At 52.0% G+C, this 20,565-nt stretch overlaps 1 protein-coding gene, 1 long non-coding RNA gene and 2 other non-coding genes across 5 annotated transcripts; 3 read left to right on the top strand and 1 right to left on the bottom strand.

Moving 5' to 3' along the window:
• The first annotated feature begins 2,665 nt into the window (after positions 1–2,665).
• LOC127685102 (uncharacterized) lies at positions 2,666–5,142 on the top strand. Its single transcript, XR_007977790.1, has 4 exons — positions 2,666–2,858; positions 3,344–3,393; positions 4,021–4,065; positions 4,482–5,142. It is a non-coding gene; the product is annotated as an uncharacterized LOC127685102 (long non-coding RNA).
• Positions 3,467–3,598, top strand: LOC127686546 (small nucleolar RNA SNORA17). Its single transcript, XR_007978161.1, has one exon. It is a non-coding gene; the product is annotated as a small nucleolar RNA SNORA17 (small nucleolar RNA).
• Positions 4,128–4,266, top strand: LOC127686525 (small nucleolar RNA SNORA43). The gene has a single exon (XR_007978147.1). It is a non-coding gene; the product is annotated as a small nucleolar RNA SNORA43 (small nucleolar RNA).
• Positions 5,143–5,616: 474 nt separating the features above from the next.
• Positions 5,617–13,006, bottom strand: Dipk1b (divergent protein kinase domain 1B). 2 transcript variants are annotated; one of them, XM_052181915.1, is made up of 5 exons: positions 12,727–13,006; positions 8,446–8,580; positions 7,154–7,261; positions 6,882–7,058; positions 5,617–6,599 (listed from the first exon to the last, which is right to left on the bottom strand). In XM_052181915.1, exons 1-5 carry the CDS (start codon positions 12,787–12,789, stop codon positions 5,787–5,789), a joined length of 1,296 nt encoding a protein of 431 aa, XP_052037875.1. In that variant the 5' UTR covers positions 12,790–13,006; the 3' UTR covers positions 5,617–5,786. The 2 variants fall into 2 exon arrangements, with proteins under 2 accessions (XP_052037875.1, XP_052037876.1); XM_052181916.1 differs by having other exon boundaries at positions 8,455–8,580.
• Between the last annotated feature and the right edge of the window lie 7,559 nt (positions 13,007–20,565).

Below are 20,565 nucleotides of genomic sequence, written 5' to 3'. Positions count from 1 at the left end.
GGGAGTCTAGAGCCAAGATAGAGCTTTCAAAGATAGATATGTCTTTGTCTTCTTAGTGGTGCATTTTCTCCAGTGAAGCCCTATCCCCCCCACCACAGCTGCAACGGTCACTTCAATTTTTGAACCCACTAATAGATTAAACCATTGATCAGGTCAGAGCCCTCAATATCTGCTCCTCCTAGGAAACGCCCTTGCAAACATACTCAGAGAAGTGCTGTCCTAATCTCCTAAATGTCTCCCCCCAAATGTCTAAATGTCTGCCCAAACCGGCAGTCAGGGTTAACTGTCACTGAGAACTGGAGGACTCCACAGTTAAGAGCACTGATTGCTCTCACAGATGGCCTGGGTTTGGTTCCCAGCATCCACAAGCGGTTCACAGCCATCTGGAACTCTAGTTCTGGGGGATCTGAGACCCTCTTCTGACCTCTATGGGCACTGCACATACATGGTGCACATACATACATGCAGGCAAAACACCCACCCACACACATAAAATAAATCTTTGAAAAGATTAGCCATTACATACTTTAAGAGCCAATTCTTTGAAATAAGTTCCTCTCAATACCTGATCTATGTAAATCTATCTATGTAACAGATAAATGATATTTCCCCACCAAATATCTTTGTGTCTACATCTCCTCGTTGGTTCTGTGTCACGGAGAACTCTGAATGACACATTTTATAAAATGATGTTTTGTAACTCAAAACTCTTCTGTAAATAAAAACCTAAGCTGGCTGGCCATGGTGGATTCTTCCCAAGCACTTAAAGCAGAAGCATCGAAGGCTTGTCAAACACTTCAGAAAACAGAGAAGGGACCAGTTATGCAAACTGTGGTGTGGGGTGGGACTCTGCTCTGCTGCAGAGATTGCTCTGACTCTCCCTTACCACTGACCCTTGACTAGAGCTGGCTCTGTTCAGGCAACCCTGGCTCCTGAGAGGCCTCCAGGACAGTGTCTAGCTCAGGAGCTGGAGGTGCATCTGAGTCTCGTGGAACTCTAGGACAGTGAGCAGGTTCAAGACCTGCTGGATGACGCTGCGTCTCTGAAAGGAGTCTGTGATGAGGGTGACTTTGGCATCAGGGGTGGCAATCCAGCCTCTCCCCATCCTGTCCGTGGAGACTTTGTTGCAGTTGGGGGTTGATACCTGAGCCAGCGCAGTTCCACTGCTTCAGTTGGCTGGGGAGCTGACTCTCGATCCAGAGTTAACAGTCACCCCTGTGCTCTTGGCTAGCCTGGGCAAGGCTACTGCCTGTTTCTGGAGTCAGTGTGGACGCCGATTCTGGGCTGCCCCTACCTCTGTTGATGGTGCTCCAACAGCTGCTTTCTTCTGTTTCTGTTATCTCAGAGATGGCCCCACACCTGTTAGTGTCTCGGGAGCAATGCAGGAACCTCTTCTAGAGCCAGTGATATGGTAGGCACACGAATCTTCCTGGCCTCAGGACACGAGTGGATTAAGTAAGTTTCCTTCATGTTGTTCCTACCAGATCCGTTGACAAAACAGTTCACCCTGATGGACCTGGTCAATGCTTAACAGGTCAAGTGAGTTTCCTCTGACTTCTGCTGCCCAAAATTACTTCCAGGGCTCCCTCCCAAGACCACTGTTGTAATCGTGTGACTAGGGAATATTTCTTATTTCTGAGGTCTCAATTCCCCTCTGGACAGTGAAGATGGGCCCCACACTCACCTCTACTGTAAAGATTCAAGGCTCTGAGCCATGCATAAGAGTTCACCCCTCAAATCTAGTAGTTGAAGTTAGGGGTAGGAAGATCAGAAGTTCAAGTTATCTTCAACTACATAGCAAGTTTGAGGGTAGCCTAGGTTATATGAGACACTGTATTTAAAAAAAAAAAAAAGGAAGGAGGGAGGGAGGGAAGAAGGAAGGAAAAGAGGGAGAAAGGGAGGGAGGGAGGGAGGGAGGAGGGAAGGCAGGCAGGCAGGCAAAATAAGGGTTCAAGACCTTGAGACTATCAGCAAGTGTGGCAGGCCTGGTCCACCAGTAAAAGAAGAGTGCTCACTGGTGTGTCCCCAGGCCCACAATTCACCCCATCACCACAGCCCTCATCGGTTTCAGGACTTATTAGACAGATGGCAGCAAACAGTCAGAGTATATTATGTGTCTTCGAGCACCGTCCTGAAGCAGGGGACAGTCACCCTTCAAGAAGCTGCTGTGAACCTCGGGTCCACAGACACACCCCCAGGTGGGGCTACTTAGAAACATCTGGAATCCCTGCAGCTCCTTCCCGACTCATCCCCAAAGCTCCCTTGTAAAAGAGGAAACAATAGGTCACCTGCTTGCCTCCTAAATACTGGTCAGTCAGAGCTGGCCCTTCCTCTGTGCGTGGACGCTTGGGTGTCATTAAGAACAGGAGAGCAAGGCTGGCCCCACAAAAAAACAGGGGGTTTCGTAAGAAGGCGCAGGACTCCATGAGTCGTTTGAAAAGTCCTGTGAGCTTGGCAACACTCAAAATAAGTCTCTGAGATCTGCTTGGCAAGGCAGGATCTAGGATCAAGCAGTACAGAGAGGCCCGTGAGCCTCTGGGGGACTGGGCTATGAGAAGCGCCTGCGAGGAGCGAAGGCACCACTAGAGGGCGCTGCACTGGGGGCAGTGAAAGTCCCTCGCGGGCTGCCGTAGCCGCTACTATAAAGGACGTGGCGTGGCGCTGCTCGGCCTCTCGGCGGCCTTGGCGGCGTTTAGGATCCTAACGCCATTGTCTCCGTTGGGACGCTGCGGATGACCCTACGTAGCCTTCGGCTGGCTACCGGGAAGACTGCGTCTCATCTGACGATCGTAACAAAGATTTACCGTGCTTTCCTGAGGGTTTAGTCGCCCTAATATGTGTAGCAGGCTAACCTCGTGGTAAGGGGAAGGGCGTTCGCGAGGTGCCCGAGGGCCGGGTGGAGGACCCGAGAAGTCCCGGGAAGGAAAGCCGAGGCTCCGTTCTGGATTAGTACACGCAGGAAGCCCCTGTGGTCATCACTGGGTGGGGCTCCAGACCGGTCTCCCCTTCCTCGGCCTAAGAATACCAGGGAAAGAGTCTGTGTATATTTGCTGCATGCTGATGTAGGAGATCAATCTTAGAGGGAGACCATTCTGAATACCAACGAGGTAACCCGGATCTGAGACAGGACTCGCTCTACTGTAATGCCGCTGAGCTGGAGAGAAAGGAGGGAGCGGTGTGCATTATTTATTTGTAGAAAGCCTTAGCAAGGACAACAAACGATGTACACCCATTGGTCTAGGAATAAACTACGAGCCTAGTGCAACCCCCTCCCTCCCCCCCCCCCCCGTGTGATCTTGCCAAGGTGTGTGCAGAATGATTGTTTCCTTCATCCCTTCCCTAGGAAGTGTGTCTGCCAGGAAGTAAGCCCGAAAGGACATGTTGGGCTCTTAGGTAAGTTGACTCAAAGCTACTAAAATTCGGATCAGCAGTCCTGGTGTGGTACCTGGCACTTGGTTCACCAAACCCTGCCCCTAGAGGCGTTGCAGGTGTGGCTGTTGTGTCACACGTGTGTCAGTAGGTGGCAGAGAGGAAAGAGGCTATGTCTACGCTCAGTGTTCTGGCCCGTGAACGTCTGAATGATTTGTAGCCTGACACACTCCTTAAAGGTGGAGGTGGGATTGTCCTTCCTGGTTGTTAACCGGCTTAGGTCATTTGATGGCTCTGCATAAACCCAATAGAGGGGCTCATCAGATAAATTGGTTTATTGGGAATCATGAAACCAGTAACCTTCAAAAGGAAGTCGGGGCAGGAACCTGGAAGCAGTTGATGCAGTGACCACAAAAGGGTGCTGCTTACATATGAGTACACTATCTGCGTGTACACCTGCATGCCAGAAGAAGCCATCAGAGGCTGTTGCAGAGGGTTGTAAGCTGGGAATTGAACCTAGCAGTCAGTGACAGGGGCTGCCTTGAAACACAAGGGTAAAGGGGACTCGCTGCTGCTTTGGGCCTCTGGAGGTCTGGGGGTGCAACACTTGTGAATTGGGAGGGTCTACACTGATTGTTTTCTTTGGAACAGGAAAGTTGGTGACTAAACTCTGCTTATGCCGAATGCCCGGCTGAGGTAAGAGGTAGGCCGGACCCTGGAGCATGTTGGGATGGCATGTGAGTAGCTGCCCTCAGGGTGCTGTCCTAGATCAGCACCACAGGCATGGCCCAGCTGCTCAGCTGTGCCTGCGACCTTGGGGCAAAGAACAAGTGGCTATTTCTACGCTCAGTGTTCAGAAGCCAGTGAGCACTAAGAATGGTTTGTAGCCTGACATTTTGCAGACCCATGGTGGGATGGCACTGGGGTTTGGCCTTGGTGCTGTTGGCTAGACCCCGTATCAGATAATTTCTAGGGCTCACCAAAGGGTTGCGTGGTCGCCATTTTAGAGAGGTAGAGCTTTGGAGGTGAAGGGGTATACACTAGGTTTTCCAGGAGACTTTCTGGGGGGCTGGAAAAATACAAGAAACTATGCATCCTTTTCCATCTTCCAGATCCAGAACCCAGAAAGAAGGGGGCCTGCTTGGCCAACGTGGCTGATCGGGATGGGGGCAGATGTGATTTTAGACCATGGACCTGAGGTATGTCCTCTGACCTCACCAGGGTAATACAGGCTTTGGGCAGCTCTAAATTTACCCTGGTAGCTAGCCCACATCCTAAGTTATGAACTAGATTTGGGTTGGCTTGGGTTTGGCTCCATTTCCAAGACTGAAGTAAGGTCTATGGTGGTGACACTGGAGTGGAGGACCCTCTAAGACTCTGCATCTCTGTCTAAATGAACATGGCCTTAAAAGATAAGTATGGGGCTGGAGAGATGGCTCAGCAGTTAAGAGCACTGACTGCTCTTTCGAAGATCGTAAGTTCAAATGCCAGCAACCACATGGTGGCTCACAACCATCCATAATGCGATCTTCTGGGGTGTCTGAAGACAGCTACAGTGTATTTAACATATAATAAATAAATATTTTTTAAAAAAGAGAAGTATGAGTTGGGTAGTGGTAGCTGGTCACTTGAGTTCAAGGTCAGCCTGGACTATAAAGAAAGTTCCAGGATAGCCAGGACTTACACAAAGAAACCCCGTCTTGAAAAACTAAAAAAGGGGGGGAGAATGATAAAGAGAGGGAAACCGGCTGGGTGCTGAGACACAAATAAACTTGTCCGTTCTTGAGGCTGGAGTCTTTCCTTGCTGTCGGTACTCTCCCACTTAGGGTAAGTAGCCTATTGAGTTTCTTCTCGTCTCCCCTGGAAAATAAAACCTGCCAGGGTGAGTAAGATTGGGCTTTACTTTGGGCTGGAACTGTGGCTTTTTACAGGGGCTAGGCTTGCTGTACACTGTGGGCAAACATTTTCTCCAAGCTGACACTTAGGAGACTGGTGAGGGGCTGAGGCGGAAAGATAACACTGTAGAAATGCTGGTCAGCTAAAATGTCTGAAGCCAGACAGGGGCTGCCATATTGCTCCGTGGTAGAGCATGATGGTAGGGGCAGGAATGCACAAGAGTCTGCAGGTTTAACCCCTGGACCGCGCAGGCTTTGTAAGAAAAAAGGTTGGCATTGGTGTCCAGACAAGAGCTCTAAAGTCACACCCTTCCTGGCAGCTGTTTCATACCAAAGGATCCACATAGCCAGGTGTCACATAAAAGCCATTTATTTACATATTCAGAGGAACGGCCCCAGTGGGCCAGCCTCTGATAGGGACTCCTGGCTCCTCTGCTGAGTTGTTGGAGTAAGTGAGGAGACTTATTTGCAGAGGGGTAACCTGTGGGTGGAGTGGAGCTGTGGAGGCTGGATCCTGCAGCCTTAGGAGTAGTTGGTGTTGGAGATCTCCCTCCACAGTAAGGTCTTAAGGTGGCTAAGCACCAGTGAATGGTGGGCCTCGACCTGGCTGGCCAGCCCACTCAGCGTGGTGCATGTGCGCAGCTGTTTGCCCAGCTCCTCGGAGAGGTCTGCAGGAGCTCCAGGCAGCAGATAGTCCCTCAGCAGCTCACACACCTTGGCCAGGTTGGGCTGGATGAGGTCGCCCTTGCACTGCCTTATGAGCCTGTCACATGGTGCCCTGCAATCTCGCCCGTAGATGCAGTCAGAGCTCTGCTCACAGTGGCGACCCTGAAGGAAGCGGCGCACAGTAGCCTCTGGTGCCACCTGCTGCAGGTCAGCCATCTTGAAGTCATAGGTGGCTGTGTACCCCACGTTGGCAAGTGTGGTCTCACACATGTAGAAAGTGCCATAGGAGCCATGGAAGAGCTCCTCCACAAATTCCAGCAGACCAATGGCGATCTTCGCACGCCAGGGCCATGCAGGTCCAAACCACTGCTGGAGCGCCCTGTGCAGTACAGATGGCAGAAGTGGGCGCAAGGCAGGCAGCAGTGCCGCCCCATGCCAGGAGCCGTGAGGGATGCCCTCTGTAAGGTAGAGGTCCCCGCAGTAGCCCAGGAGCCGGGAAGCGTGCTCCTTCTCCTGAAGGGACAGCAGCAGGAGGAACTCATTGCGCTGTAGCAGGGCCCACACAGACTTAGCTTCTGCCAGGGATACCCTGTGGTCCTTGTTGAAGTCCGCCATGAGAAGTATCTGGTCAACCAGTGCTGGCAGGGAGGGCAGGTCTCCTAAGTTAGCCTGGCAATTGAGACCAAAAAGGAAACAGAGAGGTATACCCTGGTGCTACGTGCCTCTCAGCTGGGAAAGCACTGTCTAGAATGCACATTCCAGCTGCTCCCAGCTGTGCACCCAGGCCACAGCCATAGCTTTGAGCCCTGTTCCATCTCCTTCCAGTCCCTGCTTGGCCACACTGGATGCTCAGGAGCCCTCATACTGCCCGTTTGTTCCCATAGGCCTGCTCCCCCCTCCCCGTCTCCTGCCCAGGTCTCTGGACATCCCCACTGAAATCTGCGCACTGACCTTGAGGAAGCCGAGGGTCATCTCCCGGAACTCCTGGATGGAGGTTCCCCTGGTGGGCTTGTCAAACAGCACCAGCTCCCGCCTCGGGGCTGCATCTGGCCAGGCCTTGGAGTTGAGCGCCTCCTCAATGCCACATTTGATGGTCACCTCTTTATCTTGCCAGAGCCCACTGTAAACCTAGATGAGGTCACAGGTATATTCTCTTTAGATGCCTAGCTTACTACCAGCAGCATCCCACACCAGCCCACCAACCACGCCCCCCTGCGGCATACCTGCTGGCCTGGGGCTGAGGACAGGCAGGTCCTCCACTCTACCTTCTGCAGTTCACACAGGTCCTGGCAGACAGAGCCGGAGATGATGCCCTTGCGGTACTGGTCGCACTGAGGAGACAGGCACCAGAGTATGGCCCAGAGCATGGAGCTTGGGGGTCACAGCCCTACCCACTTCCTTCAGGGACCCCAGGGAGGCAAGCGAAGGGAGGAGGGGAGAGAGCGCCAGCAGTACTGACATGAGGGTGGGTGTCTGTGTCCTGAAGCACAGAGGCGGCTGGAAGTCTCAGAGAAGGGTACCACCAGTTTACTGCCAGACACTGTCATTAGAGTAAACAGGTGACCAGGACCACAAGCAGGTCCCCCCACAGGCTTCCCGCTGCAGCCCTGGCTGGGCCCTCAGCAGCAGAGCTGTGGTCAGGGTCAGATGAAAGCCGCAAGTCCCAGGAGGGGCCTTGATCATAGCCTCAGGTACTGCCCAATTAGTAGCGCCCTTTGGCCACCTAGGCCACCCTTTCCTGGTCACCCATATTGTGAGGCTGTCCGAGCGCTGCACCCAGTATGGCTGGGAGCTTTTGAGGCCGCTCAGGGCACTCTGAGCAAGTGTCCACATTCCCCATCCAGCATTTTTCCATCCACTGATCTCTGTCCTGGATAAGCCTGCCCTGTTGGCTAAGACACAGTAGGCCAAATGGTAGGGCTCTACCTCAGGGTCCCCTGGACTCACAGCCACCAACCCATCACAGGTGCTGTGAAGGAGACCAGCACCTCAAGTGAACCAATCCTGTGGCTAGTCACTGTCAGGCTTGTCACCATCCCTAAAGAAATGGCATCCAGGGGCCCCACAACTGCTGGGAGCCTTACTTCCTGCCGGGCTTGCCCCAGCCTGGCTCATTAGCCAGTGGCTCAGGAAGAGGTGCTCATCAGATTAAATCAGCACTACCCAGCCCCTAGTCTCAGGGTAAAGAGCCTGGTGGCTCTCACTCGGGTAAGTCACAAGGAACGTGAGCACACACACGTGCACTCACAGGACATCCACACTCAGCAGCAATGGTTCCCTGGAGAGGAGGGCACAAGAGACTGCACTCACAGCCTGCCTTCAGGGGCCAGGCAACCCCCCCCCCAGGCCATTCTAGTCTCCCTGCCAATCAGTCCATGCTTCAACATAAAGCCCACCCCAAGGACCGGCAGCAGCCAGTTCCCCATTCCTTCCCTTGACCTCCCAGCCCTCTGCTCGCCCACCTCCCTCCAAATCTCTGAGGACCCCACAAGGTTCAGGGCCCCAGCAGACTTACGATCACCACCTGGCAGACATGCCCACGGCAGAGCTCTGAATAGGACGAGTAGTGCACATAGACCATCCAGCTGCCCACGAAGATGCCCAGCCAGGCCAGCAAAACATACTTGACCCTTAGGCCTGGGAGCCGGCCCTGTGAAGAAGGGACTAGGTGAGGAGGTGCCCGTCTGTGGACCTGCTGCACCCACAGCCAAGTGCAGCCTCTGGAACTTTGACAGCCTTTCAACCCAGCTTCTAACTCCAGGACTGAGAAACATCTGGCTCTGTACCCCACCATGCCGGCACATGCCAGGGTCTGCAGCCAGGGGCTCTCCATCAGGGACAGGTGGACGATTCAAAGTGAGGAGAAGCAGCCTAGGCTGAATGGAGGTACTTTCTAGAGCCTGCTTTTTTTATTTTATTTTATTTTATTTTATTTTATTTATTTATTTATTTATTTATTTTTGGTGGTTTTTCGAGACAGGGTTTCTCTGTGTAACCCAACTGTCCTGGAACTCACTCTGTAGACCAGGCTGGCCCCAAACTCAGAAATCCACCTGCCTCTGCCTAGGGTGTGCACCGCCGATGCCCTGGTTTCCTGACATCCCTGCCTCCAAAAAATGCCAACTAAGCAGCTGAGCTGTCAGCTCAAGGCTCGTGCAGCCACTCCAGGGACCGACCCTTTCCCCACTGGTCCCCTTGAGCCAGGACCAGCAGAAAAAGGAATGTGGAGGGCCAAGGCCCGACAAGCCACCTCTATTTCACCTTGGGAAACAGTGAAAACACGTGGTGTCATGCACCCACATTCACAGCAGCAGAATCAGCAACAGCAATGGTGACCGCCAGAATCCATTCACAAAATAGAGACACCACTCAGCCTCAACAGCAAGTCTGGCATGTGCCGCCACCACCGGGATGGATGCCACAGAAGGATACCTCCTATGACACTCAATCAGACAAAGTCCCCAGAGTCCTCAGATGCATACAGCCAAACAGAAGGTGAGTGTCAGGGGCAGGGTAGGCTGTGGGAACAGAGTCAGTGTGGGACGGTGGCCTTTCTGTGGATGGACCACACCAGTGGCTCTGCAACATTGTCAGTGGACAGGATAGGATATTTCAATCTTTTAAAAAGTTGGTGTGTGCCAGGTACTGGTGTCACACATCTTTAGATTCCAGCACTTGGGAGGCAGAGGCAGGCAGATCTCTGTAAGTTCAAGGCTGGCCTGGTCTACTGATTGAGCTCCAGGACAGCCAGGGCTAAACAGAGAAACCCTGCCTCAAAAAACAAAACCAAAAGCCAGCGGCGGTGGCTCCCACCTTTTATCCCAACACTCAGGAGGCAGAGGCAGGTGGAACTCTTGAATTTGAGGCCAGCCTGGTCTATAAAGTGAGTTCCAGGACAACCAAAGCTACATAGAGAAACCCTGTCTCAAACAAACAAACAAGCAAGCTGTGGGTGTGGTGGACACATGTCTGTAATCTGACTACTTGGGTTCTTACGGAAGGAAACCAGCCTGGTTCCCAGCACCCACTCACAACCATCTATACTTCCAGTTCCAGGAGATCTAATGCCTCCTTCCAACCATCTCCAGTGCCAGACACACTCATGATATACATATATACATTCAGGTAAAACACTCATACACATAAAATAAGTCTGAAAAATGTTTTAAGATGGAAACCAGAAGGGGGATTGGGGGGGGGGGGGGAAGGCAGGTAGTCCTAGCTCCACAACTCAAAATCCTGACGAGGGTGGCCTAAGACCGTCCCTTCTGTGGGTGTGCCAGGTCACCCTCACCCCTCTACCTCCATTTTCCCAGCTGACAGGCAGGAAGAGCACTAGGGAGTAGGTGCTAAGACACTGGCCTCTGCTTAGTACTCCAAGCAGTGTCTAAAGTTGACAGCCAGAGGCAGCTGGATGCCACCTCCCTCCCACTGCCCACCCTGGAAAATAGCAGTCCCAACAGGCTTCCAAATGGCCTGTGCCACGTGGGGCTAGATGTCCCAAGCCCAAGGATCAGCCATAGAGATCAGGCAGCAGGGAGGGTGGGGAGGCAGCAGCATGGCGGCCTTTCTGCTCGGGTGGGAAGGTGTTCTGCGACTCAGAAGCCTGGGAACCACCCAGCTCTGAGAGGAAGCCTCCTCAGCAGGGGCAGTGCAGCTCCCCAGGGAGGACGTCCCAGTGCCCACCTCAGCCCTGCTCCTTCTCTCCCTTCTTCTCTTTATTGCTTCTTGTCATCTTCCAATGAGAGAGCCACACCAGGCAGTAAATCTTATAAAAAAAAGATTTATTGGCGAGTCCAGGGAGAAGAGGAACAGATCCAGGAGTGGCTGCCCATGCCCCTGGAAGAAAGGAGACGGCAGGGAGCCCAACAAAGCAGAATGCTTCTACAGGGGTTCTTGGGGTGGCCGGCTTTATAGAGTGAAGACTTCCAGGGTGAGGATTGGTGGGATTTCAAGTCCTGAGCTTGGGGGAGCTCAGGGATAAATTGGTAAGCTTTCCTGTTCAGGGATTGGTGGGTGTTCTATTCCAGGATTGGAAGTTTTTGTTCAGACTTTTCGCCTAAAATTAGCATAATCTAAGGAGGGTCCTGTTGGGCTGAATTTGGCCTTTGTGACAGTTACAGAGGCTGGAATCAGTTATGACAGGGAGGACTCCTAAGGCAGGGACCTGGCCATTTTCCTACCTTGAGAGTTTACAAAGTTTACAAAAGAAAAGCTTTCCCCTGCCTCTTAAGTGGCCTGAATAACCAACACAACAGCCCTGCAGGAGGGACTCTACTGATGTCAAACATTTCCTGTGGCCTCCCGGCTAGCAGCAGCCAGAGAGTCTGAGATTGGAACTAGCCAGCGTCCCGCTCTTGGAGCTGGGGGGCTAAGCTGGTTTACACTAGTCACCTCAGAGCTAGAGCAAAAGGAACCTCCCCACTGAACAATGCTCAGCCCTTCTAGAACATTCTTCCAGAAGGTTCTTCTAGGAGATGGTTCCTATTGTGGAGCACGGCTCTGTGGACTCCTCCCGGGACACTCGTGGCTCTGGCACTCAGCTGTTTCTTTCAGATTTCTCCAAAATGAAAACAGGAAGACTGAGAAACTCAGGGACACTGTGACTGTGAAGCAAGATCAAAGGACTCCAGCCACACCTAGAGCAAAGGGCCAGGGCCAGAGCAGCAGCTGACCCAGGCTGGACCAAGTGATGTAGAACTAGAGACCATTAGATCTAGACCTGCAGGTCAGAGCCCGCTCCAACAGCCCTCCCTCCCGAGACACCTTGGCACAGGCTGCTCCCTGAGCTCTGCCGGTTTCCCCGCCTTTGTCTGACTCAGGTCCTCTCCAGGAGTCCCGAGCCTCTGCTCATTCCAGGGCAGGTCTCACCACACCACAGTGGTACTTTTAAAGCTCACACAGATTTCTGCCACTCAGTGGGGAGCAGGTTGGCAAGCCCTGGGCCCATAATTTTCAAGGCTGAACAGAACAGCTCCAGGGAAACTACACGGAAGGTGGGAAGGTCATCACGGGGTAACTGCACAGTGAACTCCCTGCCCAGGAAACTCAGAGCATGTGCCAGGTGCTTCCCTGATGTTCCCCATGCAGGGAAACTGAGGCTCAGGGCAGGAAGGGCTCAGCCAGTGGCTCTCTCTGAGCCAGCCCGACTGGGAACTGGCCAAAATCTCTCTCCTGCCACTCCTCTGCTGAGTCAGGGCCTGTCTTCAGAGCTCGGGGTATGAATACACCCCATCTCCTGGCACCCCATACACCTCATGTCACAAACCCAGTCCAGGACTGAGCATGGATCATAGCAAACTAAGGCCTGTGGAAGAGGGCAGGCAAGGGCATCTGGGCCTGGAAGAGCTCTGCGTCCAACAGGCTTCAGTCCTCATCCTTTATCTAAGACAGCCCTAGGGAGGCCAGGCCCTGGGACAAAGGCATCCTCCAGCATCCTCAGGGCGGCCCTGCAGAGAGACCTTGGCTGCACTGGCGAGTGCTGCCTCCTTCCTGTAGGCTCTAAGGACCCTGGCAGCCAAAGGCTGGAGCCCAGAGGCCTGACCCCATCACCTCAAAGCATGAAGGGAGGGGCCTCTTCTGCAGATAGCAACTGGCCCAAGGTCACCAGCCCCTGGTTCCAGCTGTCTCAAGGATTGGCCAGGGGCTGGATATGTCCCAAGTTTGCTATCCCAGAATTTTTTTGAAGTAGCGATGAACAGAAAGGACTTGGGTGCGCCCGCGTGCACCCATCGACCCTCGCCATCCCACGCCCTGCCCCTCCCCGTGTGGCAGCACCTGGCCGGCTGCCGCTTACCTGCAGGCCCTTGGAGAAGGGGCAGAGGAGCACTAGGTGCACCAAGCGCCGCAGCCGCCGCATGATGGGCTCCGGCCCGGGCTGCGGAACCCCGCGGCTGGCTCGGCCTCAGCCCCAGCCCGGCCAGGCCCGCAGCGGCCGCCTCTCGCTCTCCATGCGGGCCGCGCGTCCTCGGCCCGCAGTAAAGGCAAGGCGCGTGCCTTTCCGAGGACCGACCGCCACGCACGCGCGGGGAGACGGCCTGGAGGAGGGGCGTGCACGCGCGGGAAGATGGACAGGAGGGGCGTGCGCGCGCGTGCGGAGACAAACGGGAGGGGCGTGCGCGCGCGTGGGACGACTGGCGCGCGGCCCCCTGGCGGCCTCCGCGACCCGCTAGGACAACCCGGACTGAGCTTGGAATACAGGGGCAGCCTGGCGCTGAGGACCTGTAGGGTCCCTGCCTGCGCTTGCGCATTTCTTCCATCTTTTCAAGGGTAAAAGGTGTTGATGGATCTGCCCCCTTCCCTCCTGGTATGCGCGAGCGTTCGGTCAGTCCTGCGGCCACCACCGCTGGCACCGAGAGTCTTCAGCCCTGGTTGCACCGTGGTTTAGGGAAGGGCCCACAGCCCCCGGGGTCAGCAACTACTCCTGAGAGCCAGTCTCTTCTGATTTCAGCCCATGGACAGGCACGCCCCTCTAGTGTGACTCCCATTTAGGGTGATGAGGAAGGCAGCAGCTGACCTCTTGGTAAGGGTTTTTTTTTTTTTTTTTTAAGATTTATTTATTTATTATATGTAAGTACACTGTACCTGTTTTCAGACATACCAGAAGAGGGCATCAGATCTCATTACACATGGTTGTGAGCCACCATGTGGTTGCTGGGATTTGAACTCAAGACCTTTGGGAAAGCAGTCAGTGCTCTTAACCTCTGAGCCATCTCTCCAGCCCCACCTCCCCCCCGGGGCTTGTTGAACTTAACAATGGCCAGAATGCACCATCCACCTTGCGCATCTGCTGCCCTCAATTCTCACCTACACCTTTCTTAGGGTTCCTATGGCGATGTCATTTGCATTCCCAAGGAATATGGAGCCCTCCCCTGTGCCCCAGTGCTGCCCACATATATGCCTTGCAAAATGGTGATACCGCTTTAGTTTAGGGATGTTAATTGCTTTGCAGTTACTGAACCAGGCCAACCTTCTCTTCAATAAAAGTGGAGCGAGTGTCCCATGAGCATACTGAAGGGGTTGGATTTACAAGCTAGAAAGGCTGAACAGAGCTGGAGCCCACAGCAGGTCACAAAACAATTGGAAAATAACGTCAAGTCTGTGTCCCAGAAACCAAGCAGAGGCACAAGGATCAGTGTAAGTTCAAGACCAGCCTGGCCTGTTTCAAATTCCAGGCTAGCCAGAAGCCCCTAGGGAGACCCTCCCTCGAGGAAGGAAGAAGGGAGGAAGGGAGAGAGGATGGAAGGAGGGAAAGAGGAAGGGAGGGAGGGAGGAAGATAGGGAAAGAAGGAAGGAGAGAGAAGGGAAACGCGAAGGATTATTTCATTATCACACCAATTATAAACGACCTGCTTTGGCAGTTTGACTATTTTATTACTTCTTCAATCTTGATTTTGCAGGTCAGATAAGCAATGTAGTTTAAGTTTGGTGACAGGAAGGCTGGAGAAATGACTCAACAGCTAAAAGCACTTATTGTGAAAACATAAGGATTGAAGTTCAAATTCCAGCATCCATGTAACAAATGGGGCATCCTACACACACCTGTAACCCAGGTTACAGGTTGAGTCCAGCCAATCTAGGATGGTTGCTAGGACACGCTGGCTCACAGCCTAGTGAGAAAACAGCCTGAAGTTCAGGGGGAGATCCTCTCTCAAAGGAGAAGATGGAAAGCACCCAACACCCACTTCTGGCCTCCATGTGCACACAAAGATCACCCTCCCCTCACCCATACATGACTCTCCTCCCCCATACACATACAAATAACTTTTTTTTTCTTTTTGTTTTTTTGGATTTTGTTTTTTTTTTCAAGACAGGGTTTCTCTGTGTAGCCCTGGCTGTCCTGGAACTCACTCTGTAGACCAGGCTGGCCTCAACTCAGAAATCCTCCTGCCTCTGCCTCCCAGAGTGCTGGTGTTACAGGCATGCGCCACCACCGCCTGGCTAGAGAAACCTAACACACATAGGTTTTTGTTTTTGTTTTTGTTTTTGTTTTTGTTTTTGTTTTTTGGATCTATTTATTATTGTATGTAAGTACACTGTAGCTGTCTTCAGACACGCCAGAAGAGGGCATCAGATCTCATTAGGGATGGTTGTGAGCCACCATGTGGTTGCTGGGATTTGAACTCAGGACCTTCAGAAGAGCAGTCAGTGCTCTTCACCACTGAGCCATCTCACCAGCCCCAAATAAATCTTTTAATAAAAGAAAATGAAGCTTGATGCCATGGCCTTGTGGCAGGGGTAATTATTTTTATTTTTCAGTCTGGTTCTTAGAGTACAATGACCTCTGTAATGTCTGTAACACATGCGCGTAATGTTTGTGTGTGTGTGTGCATGTATATGTGTGTGCGTAAGCCAAAGGTCTGTCAGATGTTTTACTCTTTCCACTTTATTTTTTATAAGATTTTGTTTTGTATTTAAGGACTTTAAAAGATTTATTTGTGTGTGTGTGTGTGTGTGTGTGTGTGTGTGTGTGTGTGTGTGTGTGTGTGTGTGTCTGTGTGTGTGTGTCTGTGTGTGTGTGCCACACCCTGGAACTGGAGTTAGACAGTTGTGAGCTGCCATGTGGGTGCTGGGAATTGACCCTGGGTCCACTGGACAGAATTTATGTGTGCCACATGTGTGCCTGGTTCCCTAGTGGTCAGAAGAGGGCATTGCATCTCCTGGAAAGGGAGTTCTGGATGAATGTAATTTGCCGCATGAGTTCTAATAACTGAACCTAGGTCCTCTGCGAGATCAAGTGCTCTGCACTGCTGAGCCACCCCTGCAGGCTCTCCTGCTCTTCGGTGTCTCAGAGCACGAGTCCTTAGGTAACTCTCCTGCTCCTGCTCACAGACTCTTGGCTCCTGAGAATTGGTTCTTCAGTGGTGATCAGGTAGACTTGGATGCAATATCAAGTTCACATTTTTCTGTTTTTGTGAGACATAGTCTTATGTAGCTCATACTGTCTTAAGCTTCCTAGGAGGCTGGGAATGAACTTGGACTCCTAATCATTCTGCCCCCAGCTTCCAGCTGCTGGGATGCCAGACCTGTCTGCTACACTGGACCACAAGGGTACATGTCTGACAAAAAACGTTATGAGGATAGGTCATGGGCCCTCAAGAGCTGAGGATGTCATTCAGCAGGTAGAGTGCTAGCCTAGCATAACATCTAAATTCTACCCCCAGCAGCATATAAAATGAAAATTGGAAATCACATCTAGCCGGGCAGTGGTGGCACACTCCTGTAATCCCAGCACTCTGGGAGGCAGAGGCAGTTGGATTTCTGAGTTCGGGGTCAGCCTGGTCTACAGAGTGAGCTCCAGGACAGCCAGGGCTACAACACAGAAACCCTGGAGAGAGAGAGAGAGAGAGAGAGAGAGAGAGAGAGAACCTCTGTCCCTTGGGTGAAGCCCGTCAGGTCTCCCAACCATAAAGCCACCATGCTTCCTTCCCTCTAGGACACTGTGGCCATGGGGATGTCATGCTCCTCTGTGTTCACCTGTCACCAGGTCAGTGCTTGAGATTGCTGATTACAGAGTACAACCTTTGAATACACTCAGCCCGGTCTGTTCTCCTCCTCCTCCTGTGGTAAGTGAACTCAGCAGGCATATTCCTGTATATTCCAATATTCCTGTGCTTACCAGCAGACACCACGATCTCATCGCACACTGAACCTTTCCCCTAAGCCCCTGACAGACACCCCTCCAGTTTCTCTCTGCTGCTAATACCTCTCAGGGCCTCGGAAATGGCGTCTACACACTGGTTCTTTGACTGTCATCCTAACCCCAGGCTTTATGCTGTAGTGTGAAGCAGAGCTTACTTCTTAAAAAGTATTGGATTTATTCATTTTATGTGTATTTTGTCTGTATGCATGCATGATTGGTTTCCACAGATATCAAAAGAAGGCAACAGATTCCCTGAAACTGGAGTTTCAGGAGTTTGTGAAGCACTATGAGGGTGCTGGGAATTGAACCCAGGTTCTTCTGAAGACCAATAAGCAGTCTTTTTTGGAGGTGTGTGGGGGGGGAATGAGCCTCCAAGACAGTATTTCTCTGTGTGTGTGTACCCCTAGCTGTCCTGGAACTCATTCTGCTGGCCTCCAACTGGAGAGCTACCTGCCTCAGTCTCCAAGTGCTGGGATTAAAGGCATGCATGCACTTCCATGGTCTGATATGTTCTTTTCATTCTATACTCAGAATTGTAACTTGTGAATTGCTTAGTAATTCTGTTTGATTTTTGAGGAATGGCCTCTCCAACTGACTTTCATACCAGAACAGGACTTTGAGGCAGCTTAAGATAAATCCAGAGAGGAACATTTGGAAACATCCGTTTGTATAGATTTTTATTTTTTTATTGCTGTTGGATAGAAATATGGAATTTGGACAACATGGTGGTATGTAATCTGTAATCATAGCAGTCTACAAGTTCAAGGCCACCGAGCTAAAACTGAGATCTCAGGGCTGAAGACATGGATGAGCATTTAAAAGTACCTGCTGTTCTTCCAAAGAACCTGGGTTTGTTTCCCAGTACCCACATGGTGGCTCACAGCCGTCTGTTACTCCAGCACCAAGGGATTCAACACGCTCTTCTGACCTCTGATAGCACTGTACAGGGTTCATATACATTACAAGCAGGCAAAGCACCCATATATGTTTTAAAAATAATTTTTTTTTTTTTTAATAAATGAGACCTGATCTGGAGAGATGGCTCAGAGGTTAAGCGCACTGGCTGCTCTTCCAGAGGTCCTGAGTTCAATTTCCAGAAACCTGCGACCTCTGCCTCTTCAAAGGCATCACTAACTCCAACCTGCACTGTTGAGCTCCTTCCTGAGTAGTCAAGATTACTTCCATGACTGAAAAGCATCCTCAGGAGCTGGGAATGTGTGTGTGTAGTCACATGCCTGCCTAGCATGCCCAAAGTCCTGAGATCAATCCCCAGAGGAGGCAGGAAGACACAGCCCATCTCTGCAGCCTCTTGATAGGCTTGGTCTATTCCCAGGAGGTCTGAGGGCCCCACCAGACCACACCACAGCATACTCATAGGAACCACCCTAGTAAAATGATGGTGGGCGGGATGTGAGTGTGGGTGCTACCTGTCATTGGCTCTCTAGACCCATCTATCTGAGCATTAGCCTCTCACTAGGAACTGTTCAGAAGATAACCACATGGCTAATAAGTTTTTAAAGAACAAGCCTGAAGATAACTCTGTCTAGTGGGATATTCCCCTCTATGACCAAGTTTAAAGATCAAGTAAAATGGTTTCACATACTTACCATTATTCAAAAAATGTTGTCTTTTCCTTAGATTTTTAAAGCGGTCATGAGAACCACTGATAGGCACACACCCTTAACATCGGCATTTGGTAGATGGAAGCAGAAAGATAAAAGTCCTCCAATTCCACAACTTGGGAGGAAGACAGGTGGATCTCTGAGTTCCAGGCCAGCCTGAACTACACAAACCTGTCTCAAAGGGAGAGGGAGACCCCATATCAGCTCACTGAAGGGACCATGGATGGGAAGTGGGGGTGTGAGGTGGCCCTACCTGTGGTGACTCAGGCCCTGGCTTAGGGCCGTCCCTCCTACTAAATTACAACAAGGCCATTGTTTGGACCCAGACTGCACTTAGCCCTGCAGGCCAGGATGGGAACCACAGTGGAATTATCTATGCCAAAGCTCTGGGTCAACAGGAAACTCCTTAGTGTCTTATCTCACCTGGGAAACCAAAATTACAGTGATATAACAGAAGCTCCCAAACAGCCCTTTCACTGGATTAATTAATAAAAAGCTCTTTCTGCCCTTCTGCAGGAAGACAGCCTCAGATAGTCAGGTGTCCCGCTCCTCGGATCTCAAGGAGCTGGGGTGGAGCTCAGCGTGCTCTAGGCCCAGCAGAGTTCCATCTACAGCTGCTAATAAAAATGAGGGGTGGAGCTGGCCATGGTGACACACCCTTTAATCCCAGCACTCGGGAGGCAGAGGCAAGGCGATCTCTGTGGCTTTGAGGCCAGTGTGGTCTCCATAGTAAGTCCCAGTACAGCCAGAGCTACACAGTGAGACTCACAAAGCAAACAAGTAAGTTACCGAGTGGGGGGCGGCTCAGTCACTCCGCGACTAAGAGCATTTGCTGGACTTGCAGAGGACCTGGGTTTGGTTCCCAACACAGTATCAGGAGCTTGCAACCATTCATAATTCCAGTTCAGGGATCTGTTGCATATGTACAGTACATATGTATCACATATGTGTGTGTGAGAGAGAGAGGGAGGCAGAGGGGAGAGGGCACTCACAATAAAATAAATAAATCTTTTTTTAAATCACCTGCTACGGCTGATCTCTTTGTTTCTCTTCTGCCCTTCCCTCCTCTCTCTTTCTCTCTCTCTTTCTCTCTGTCTCTAAACTAAGAACTTCAGAAAATGAGACTGTCTCCAAGAGAGGGTCTCCCACTTATTCTAGAATCACAAACGAAGCCAGCTGAGTTCTGCTCTTTGTTCGTGGTGAGATGGTGAGCACCCCGCCAAGGGCCTCCCAGAACACAGCTTTAACCTCGGACTTTCTTCTTGTAAATTCTGGCGCCTTTGGTAGATGATACTGAAGAAAGGTAGGTGGGTGATGGGAGCCAGCGCTGAGGGTGGGGAAGTGGGGGTGTGGCCCTAGAAGGGTAGACTGGCAGCCTTCCTCGACCTCCTGTCACTGTGAAAGCAGGCCTGTGTCCACCAAGCCGTGTATTACAAACACGGTGAGCTGCCTCTGTGCCTGCTGTGCGGTGAGGTTTAGCCATGACAACTGTTGGAAGGGTGGCACATGCCCGACACTCACCAGTGAGCCTCGCAAGCCCCACTTGGAGGAAAAGGAGCTAGCTACGAAAGGTCACACGCGGTAGGATCCCATTGCTGTGAAATGTCCAGGATGGGTAGATCCCGAGACAAGACAGACTAGGCTGGCAGGCAGTCTGGCCGGCAGGACAGTGACAGGGAGTGGGGCGTGGCCAGCCACCCTGTGGGTACAGGCTGTGGTGTGCTGCATGAACTCCTCCTGGGGTGAACGAGTAAACAGCGTCATGACAAACCAAGGGGACTCCCAAACTAGTCACAGGATCTCAGGGGAGCCCCACCACTGAGCAGTCAGATGACTACAAGGTTCAGTTCAGAATGATGCCATTGCCATAGCTACAGGCGGAGGGGTACCTCTTCCTTCAGTGCCCAGGCAGTCCACGTGCAGCCGGGGTGCAGCGGGAGTGGCAGGACTTTCCCTCCTCCCACGAGGGAGGGCCAACAAGCCTGTTGTCGGGGCTCTTGCCTCTGGGATAAGGATGGCAGTGGTCAGCAGCAAACTCTACCAGTGACACTCAAAACTGTCACTTTCCTGAAAACTGGGCTGTGACATGAACAAAGGCATTGCTGTGAAGTCTGACAAAGCCAACTCCATCCGCAAGGGGTGGGAACTGCAGCCACCAGCTGACTCAGAATCCAGCTTCTCCCTTCCTCAGCCGACTTTGTGCACTGCTGCAGAGCCAGGCAGTACCACTGCGCCCCCACCCCACGCGCCCCCACACACACACACACACATCTTCACAAATGCGACAAAAGAGAAATCCTCACGTCTGTGTTTGTGAATTGCACCTCAACTCTTTTTAAGTAAGCAGAGCAAGTCACCTGTAGTTCCACAA

The sequence above is a fragment of the Apodemus sylvaticus genome, chromosome 5 (genome assembly GCF_947179515.1).
Source record: "Apodemus sylvaticus chromosome 5, mApoSyl1.1, whole genome shotgun sequence".
Lineage (NCBI taxonomy): Eukaryota > Metazoa > Chordata > Mammalia > Rodentia > Muridae > Apodemus > Apodemus sylvaticus.
Note: the sequence above shows the minus strand (reverse complement) of the source record. Positions and strands in the feature narration are given on the sequence as shown.